Source organism: Monopterus albus, unplaced genomic scaffold (assembly GCF_001952655.1).
Source record: "Monopterus albus unplaced genomic scaffold, M_albus_1.0 scaffold58.1, whole genome shotgun sequence".
Classification (NCBI taxonomy): Eukaryota; Metazoa; Chordata; class Actinopteri; order Synbranchiformes; family Synbranchidae; genus Monopterus; species Monopterus albus.
In genome coordinates, this window is record NW_018127938.1 from 1,909,404 (window position 1) to 1,917,640 (window position 8,237).

The following is an 8,237-nucleotide window of genomic DNA, read 5'->3' on the forward strand; positions in this document are numbered from 1 at the left end:
CGCTCTTCAGAAAACCAATGGATAACACCACGGTGGGTTTTTAGTTTTTAGATACAGTCAATGGGTCACATTGAGAAGTTGCTTCATATCAAGAGAATACAAGTCAAAAAAGGCTGGGAACCAGCAGATTAAAGACTCCTGGAGACAACAAAGGATGGACTATTTGTATCCTCTGACTTGGGGCAACCAAAAGCCACGTTTGAACTACATTTGTAGTAGCCTTTCCTGACACTAGTTGGTCACAGGAATATGAAATTGGGAGGATTTGCCCTCTAAACTGGGATGTAGCTCTGGTGTGACTAGAACAAGCAGCAACAGGCAATTTGTTTATATATAGCACTATTTCCCAAATATCTGATCTATTTCACGTGACAGAAAGTGCAGCAAAATCTCTGTGCTAATGTCAGTGAGCCCACTTGGAAACAATCTCGACTTGGAAATCATCATGGCAGAGGTGGTCTTGTTTTAGTCCACACTATTGTTTGAAGGTGGGATCCCAATAATGTGGGGTGTGTTGCTGAGTGAGTGAGTGTTTGGTGATGGATTGATGAGCCTATCAGAGCTTCATGAAGAGAACAAAAGGGCAGGTGTTCAGATGGGGAGGGTGGAGTTTGGGGTTGTATTGTTTTCTGGCTGGAGACGGACAGATGTGAAAGGTGGGCACCAGGGGCTGTGTGTAGGAGCAGATGGAGGCTTTATGGCCAGTGGAGACTGGTTGAACTTGAGGCTCTGCTGTGTTACTCCAGCAGTAGAGAGAAGGGACGGGATGAATACCAAACAGCTGCTGCTCACCTACAGTTATATGGCATAATCCGCATGGCAGACTTCAAATGACTCTTTAAGCAGCAGCTCTGATTTGACAGTATACATGAGTGTGTGTTTGAATGTGTGTGAGAGAGAAAAATACAGACACTACAAATCTCAAGGGCTAACAGATAAGGAGCTCTTCAGACGTGCTCACTGAACACACAAACACTCAAATGCACTATTGTGGTGTAGGCTCAGAGTAGAGGTATCTGGGAGTGACTGCACAGTACTACACACACATTGCAAAAAGAAGAGACAGGAGGTTGCCATGGTGACATGGCAAGACAGCCACTGGTAACACAGTCATAAAACAGAGAGAAAAGTCTCACGAGTGGGCAGATGGGGAGAGGGGAGGACACAAACTTTTTTTGGGGGGGGGAAAGAATGCAGATGCAGCCTTTTGTGTCACCACAGCTTTAATTTTTTTTCTGGCAGATTTTGTCTGTGAGTAACAAGTGGAAAGGGACTGATTAATATATTCATAGGAGAGAGAGAGAAATACTATCATATTTATTGTCTAAATGCTTGGGAAATGCGTGGGAAGTTAGGAGTTTGCAAGAGCAAAACCAATAGAAAAAAATGATGTCCCTACATCTGTGAGCAAAGCCAGAATTAGACCAGTCAAATAGTCAGGCATTAAGACAATGACACATAAATGGTCTCTATTAATATCAGATGTATTTTATCTAAAAAGATTACCCTCAGGATTTTTAAAACAGGAAATATAGTTTTAAAAAAAAACACCTTCTCACTGTCCCAGTAGCTGCATCTTTTGACCGACTTTAATTAACCACAAAAGCATTCAGCCATGGCCTTTACCCTTCTCTGTCAAGTGCACTCTGGGTAAAGAACATTAAACAAACTGAAAGCTCATAAAGAAACACTCCTCCAACCCCTTCCCCAACCAGCACCCTTTGCCTCTCTTTGGGAAGATCTTTACTATACCTGCAAATGAATTAAAGTGTCTCTCAAAGGTGGGCAGTTTGTCTAAATAAGCATTGTCTTCTGAGAAGCGAAAGGACAAATAAAGAGAAAAATGGCACAACAAAAGTGGAACAGGAAAACGGGAAGTTTATAGTTAAAGCTGCATTAACTAACTTCTCCCTCTAATTTCTGACCATTAAGGGCAACGTGAGAATCAAAACAAACTCTAGTAGTATCCCCTCCTCTTCTCCCTCTGCTCCTCTTGCCCCTCCGGCCTTGTCTTTGAAACTACGTCATATGTGGTCACGACAGCCAGAGACAGTTGTAGCAGGTAGTGCAGCAGTGATAATCAGCTCCAAAACTAATGTATTTGGAATATATAGCCCATAAAGCACATTGTGTTCAGTGGCATTGCAGCAACACAACGTCAGTTAAAGAGGTTTGCATTAGCGATATGCATAAGTATCTGCACTAACACAAACAAATTACACAGAGGAATGTTTTTTTCCCAGTAATATTGATACAGTACTAATGTTCTGGCCACAGTGTTACATACTTGACACACACAACTGCAGTTTTAGTTGAAAGAGAAATTTCATGGTATACTTTGATAGGTGAACAAACTCCCCACTTTTCTTGTTGTGTTGATGGCGTAAATTTGAACAGCATCTCACTAAAATTCTACATGGACTACACTGTTATGTTTGACATAAACTGGACCAAAATTGAGCAAAACTTGGCAAAATTACTTCAATTGCTAATCCATGAAAACGTGCTCCTTTCCACTAAGTGGACAACAAAACATAAACGTTGCAGTCAGTTAGAATGACTCCAACTTACAACCAGAATAATTCAATACAAAGGTACAAAACTGAGCTTTCTAATGATGCCAACATATACGTGTTAGCCAGCTACAGCAGTTACAAAAGGCAGAAAGCCACATCTGCATCAAATTTAATCCTTTGGATGCTTTTAATGCTCTCCATCTCTGACATGCCAAACCAATATTAACCCTTTCTCTTTGTCACCCTCTTTCTGTGTTATAGAACGCGGCCTCTTGGGTCTAAAAGGTCAGCTCCCATCCTGGGTTGCACCTACACAGGGAGCCTCCATAAGTCCATCTTTGAAATGAGTCATACTGGTTTGAAAAACACATCTTATAATGTTGGATCAGCAGGGGCGTGGAAGAAGTGTGATGCAGATCTTAACAACACTGCCCAGAGAGGGCAAGAAATAAACACAAGGCCTGAAGATAACAGAGTGGGGTGGAGGCTTTAGTACAGCAGGGAGAAAACACTTCTAGACAATTTTTTACTTGATCTATCCAATTTTGTGCTAAATCTTAGTTAATGTAGCTTTAAAATTGTCTCCAGGTCCATCGTCTCCTTGGTCTATCAACAAACCCACAGTGAATAAATTCATGCATCACAGGCTGTATTGTAGACTCCATATACACTTAAAATAATTTCTAATGTTACAGTCTAGGTCTGGTGAGGATGTTTATTTTATTTGTCATTGCAATGTGTTTAAAAAAAAGCACCTTCTAACTTGGGCCTATATTCTGTTTTTATGTAACTGCTGTTGCCTTTGGAGTGTTTATTTTTTAATCTACTATGAGTCAGCCATGTTACAGTTTACTGAGATTTTCTATTATCCACTTATAACTCAGCACTGCAGGGTTCTTCACCAATGACTTCTCTAAAGTTACATCAAGGAGTATAAACTGTTTTTGTGTTGTTAATTCATTAAAGGAAGGCTTGCTGAGAATGTGTGCACATTAAAATTAACAGCCTTCCTCACATTCTCACCTCCCACTCATACTGCATCTGTGTGTGAGCGTGATTATGAATTCATGTTTCTCATATGTGCCCCACAGTAGCTTCAACTGCTTTTTAAACAGGGGGACAGTAGCATTGTAACTAGGTAAACTAGGGACTATTTCTCTGGGACTGATCTCATATTGGGCCATCATTGCTGGGAAACTATCACCATTTCCAGAAAGTATTAAAATAAATGAACACACAACTGAATGACTCATTCCACACAAACTCTGAGAACAAGAACATGGCTGGTGCAACAAACTTTTAGTATTATTAGACAGGTCAAATCAACTACCTCTGCTAGCCTCCAGCTAGCTGATTGTACACACACCTGACACAGACACGGAGAGCTCTTTACTGATGGTGGGGGTGGTGGCAGCACTCAGGGAGTTGGTGGAGGAGATGGAGGAGGTGCTCTCAGCCCGTGCCAATGGAGCAACAGGAGGCGGGCTGGCTGAGTGGACTGGTGGGCTGAAGGGATGATTCTGAAAAGATGATAATGAGAAGAGTGAGAGAAAGAAACAGCTCGGTCTATTTGTGCTCTATGCCATTGATGGGTCAGTGTCTCATACAGTACAGTAAATCTGATTCAGTTCTGACTGTGATAAACTCATATACTGTAAATGTTGTAACAACACAAGCTATAACAAAACAACAACCTCAGATATGGGTGAAATTATAACATGACAAACTGCTGATCTTACTGCATCTCCTACAGTGGGTTTCCCTGGAGGAAGTTTAGGCCTTGAAGGGGGGCGAGGTGGAGGTGGTGGTGGGGTGGGGTTGACTGACGAAGGAGTGGCAGGTCGCACCGGTGAGGAGGAACCTGCAGAGGAGAAGGGAAACACACAGGAGCTCCATTAAAAATCACTCCAGTTCAGTTTAGATAACTACTACAAAGTACATTACTACAGTACAGTAGACTCAGGATAGACAGACATCTTGAGCCTCATTAATGCCTTTAACACATATATTCACACGTTTCTCTGAGTACTGTCAGTGAAGAATATAAGCATTCTTTTAACTTCAACAGACTCAAATAACAGTTTCATATAATGACCCAGAGTGAGCTCTAATACAAGACTATTGTTTTTCTTGAAATTGGTTTTTCACTTCAATGGGCAATTGTCACTTTCCACCATGTGCACTTCTATAGAGGATTAAGGACAGACAACCTTCTATTTTGGCTGCCTTCCCATGGGTATCTGCCATCACTGACTATTGAGGGTTGCCCTAAAGCTGTTACCAGAGAAAATTAATTCTATAAAGCATTGGGTTGTTTCAGTCTGTGCTCAGCTATTAGTCATACACACACGTGTCTTTTGTGAACTACTGGCCTGAATTTGATGAAAGGTTTTCCCTGTGCTAAGACTATATATTCTGTGTGGGGGTTCCTGGCTCATTACAATTTGTAAAAAAAACAAAAACAAAAGCAAAAAGCCACTTGGATTATTCATAATTTTAAAGGTCAAAACCCTTCAATTCTGTAATACTGACTGATTGACAATTTTAACAAAAGACACTGTAAGTGTAATAAAAATGAAAATGTTCTACCCAAATAAATCTGACCTTTAACTATGAGTTACAACAAAAATCTGCAATCAACTGACAGTGTGCGCACAGCTGGGAATAAAAATTTTTCTCAGTTCCAATCAAAATGATATCTCCAGTGCTTCTAACCTTATTCATATGTCTGTCTGATGCAGTGGCTTTTTACAATTCCACTGGTGTGTGTGTGACAATCAAACACTGTCCTCTGGCTATAATTATCTATGAATCTATGTGATTCAGTAATTTTCTAGGCCACTGAAAATAAAAGTTGTTTTCACAAATCTGAGCTCTAAATAAAACTCGCACTCTTCAAACCACATTCCATAAATCTATATAAAATATATTACAATCATGAATTACTCACCACTATTCATGCCACCAGCTCCAGATGTGGGACCCGGCGATGAAACTACTGCACGGTATGTGGGGGGAGGAGGTGGGGGAGGTGTACTCCGGCTCCCCTGGCTAACATCTTTGGGTGAGGTGACAGTTTCACCTCCGTCCTCTTTGGGTTGGGTAGTGTCTGTGTTCTTGGGCTGCGCCTCTTGAGACAGGTCAAGGGGCGGAGGGATGGTGCGTGCAGCAGGTTTTTCAGAAAGAGCAGTCACCGCTGGAGAGGTGCTAGTGTTGGGAGCAGAAACAGGTGGGATGCTGGCAGGTGAGTCAAGAGGAGGGGAAGCGAGAGGAGATGCGACCTCCTTTGGTGTTGCAGGGGGTGGAGAGGTGGTGAGTGTGAGAGGATTTTGGTCTTTAGGTGTAGAAAGGCCTGAGGGGACAGGAAGTGCAGCTGGCTTCTCTGAAGGAGGCGGGGAGCTTGGTAGAAGGGGAACAGGGTCTTCTTTTGGGGGAGGGGAGGTAGGGAGAGCTGGTGCAGGGTTTTCTGAAGGCGGTAATGATGTAGGTAAGGGAGGGACAGGAGATTCAGGTGGAGGTGGAGAGGCTGGTAGTGGAGGTGCTGGTTCCTCTGGAGGAGGTGGGGAGGAGGGAAGAGGATGTGCTGCCTCCTTTGGTAGAGGCGGACAGTTGGGAGATTCTTCAGTGAAGCAGACCCACATTTCACCTGTATCTTCACCAGCAGAGGGAGCCTGCTCTGGTCCAAAGATATTGTCCAAGTCTGCTATCGAGGACTTCTTGGCGGAGCCATTGGCTTCTGTTGACACTTCTGAAGCACAGACAACCAGCGACCAATCAGAGACTGTATTTGCAAGGTGTTCGGAAATTTACAGACAGACAGATCATGACAGACAAGTATCCATACTGACAGAGATAAAGGTGTTAGGGATGAAAGGTTGGAGATGCTGAGATCAAATAAAAGTACAAGTTTGTTTTATTCCAAGGTGATGGTGTGATGTAATGGGGGTAGCCATAGATGAGAAGACTTCTTACCAGCACATGCAGAAGGTGGTCCAGTCGTCGGGAGAGAGGTCAGGACATTTTTGGGTGGAAGAGGAGGTGGAGCTGCAATGATATTGTAAGTGTAACTAAGAATAATCCTATCAGTTATAGCCAGGATTGGGACCTGACTACTAGGCAAGGTGTATACAAAGTGAACTGTGACTTTTAATGACATTACAACTTATCGTAGGCACACACAAGGCTGGCAAAAATTAAAAACTAAAATGAGAGGATTTAAGGATTACAAACAATGAAAGTTTGGATCTAGACATGATAGGTATAATTTCCAGCTGTCAAACACAAGCACAACAGAAGGGTCATCCCACCAATCATAAATCATGCAGTACATTTAGTTACCACCATGCCAAATGCAAGGAGGAGGCAGCGAGAGAAACAGTGGTAGGTGGAGTATGGGAGACAGGTGTTTAACCTCTCCCATATAACAAACTACAGTCAAGACTGGATCATTTGGTTGGACAATGACAGATGAAATGAAATAGGTTACAGCTGAAAAAGGAGGAGTATGTAATCATCACACAGTTGATTCATCGGGTCAGTTTGCAGGTCTGTTGTTAGACGAATGATGAAGGGGGATCATGAGGTGAGTTGATGGGTCTGTGCAATCATTCCAGGGACAAGAAGAAGTGCGGCACAATACACAGGGAGCTATCAAACTTACTTCCTGTGGGGAAGGATCTTGTCAAAGGCTCTGACAAAGGATTCCCCCACACATCAGACTCAGACAGAACCACTATGTTCATGAAGGGACAGAACAGGCCATGTCAGGAACCAAAACACTTAAGGTTTTCTCAGTGTTATGGCTTGAAAGAAGTATAGGTGTGATGGGAGAAGAGCAAAAAATCAATAGTTTCTCATTAGTTTTCACTTGCTAAATGAATGTCAGTGATAATATGATAGTAGACTTCAAATGCAAACAGCTGAAGATGTGGCTACAACCAAATCCACTCAAACTGATTTCTAAAAACAAAACAAAGAAATATTTGGGCCACTGCTTTTCTGTTCTAAAAACCTTTCTAAGCCAGAAGGATCTTAAAGACTTGTTTTCAGTGACCACTTCATATGAACTGTTTTAAAGAGGCACTGATTCATGGTCATGGTCTTTATGGAGACTCTCTTTAACCTTACTGATTACACACACTGTTGTATATAGTGTGGAGAAATTATTGTGAACACCTCACAGCACTGCACAGTATATTACTTCATTATTTCAGCAAATACTGAATACAACAACCTTTATAAATGTAGAAATTACTGGAATGGTATTTTATTAGAGTGCATTAGTTTTTGCTGGGGGCACAACACACTGGCAAGAGTGTGTAAAATGACACGTGTGATATCTCACACACCTACACTTCAATATTCAGGGATTTAAAAATGCTGCTTACATCTTGTGAAGACAGCACTATAATGAAAAAGAAAGTACAGTTCAACCCAGACAGTTGTTTTATTCCTCTGAGCTCTTCCACAGCCTGCAGCAGTAAATCCTGTTGGTTTAGAGTGCGAGTGAAGTAGAATCTGCATACAGTGAGGAACAGAAGTATTTGAACACCCTGCGATTTTGCAAGTTCTCACACTTAGAAATCATAGAGGGGTCTGAAATTCACATTGTAGGTGCATTCCCACTCTGAGAGACAGAATTAAAAAAAAATCCAGGAAATCACATTGTATGATTTTTAAAGAATTTATTTGTCTTGCACTGCTGAACATAAGTATTTGAAC

At 41.9% G+C, this 8,237-nt stretch overlaps 1 protein-coding gene across 11 annotated transcripts in view; it reads right to left on the reverse strand.

Moving 5' to 3' along the window:
• Positions 1 to 8,237, reverse strand: part of sgip1a (SH3GL interacting endocytic adaptor 1a) — a 71,001-nt gene that overhangs the window by 10,883 nt on the left and 51,881 nt on the right. For 10 of the 11 annotated variants that reach the window (XM_020602758.1, XM_020602759.1, XM_020602757.1 and 7 more), the window contains 5 exons: positions 7,177 to 7,248; positions 6,489 to 6,560; positions 5,467 to 6,264; positions 4,256 to 4,377; positions 3,883 to 4,036 (listed from right to left, as the gene is read on the reverse strand). In XM_020602758.1, the coding sequence (XP_020458414.1) occupies positions 3,883 to 4,036; positions 4,256 to 4,377; positions 5,467 to 6,264; positions 6,489 to 6,560; positions 7,177 to 7,248 (1,218 nt within the window). The remainder of the gene's footprint in view (positions 1 to 3,882; positions 4,037 to 4,255; positions 4,378 to 5,466; positions 6,265 to 6,488; positions 6,561 to 7,176; positions 7,249 to 8,237) is intronic. The other variant, XM_020602762.1, reaches the window with a different exon arrangement.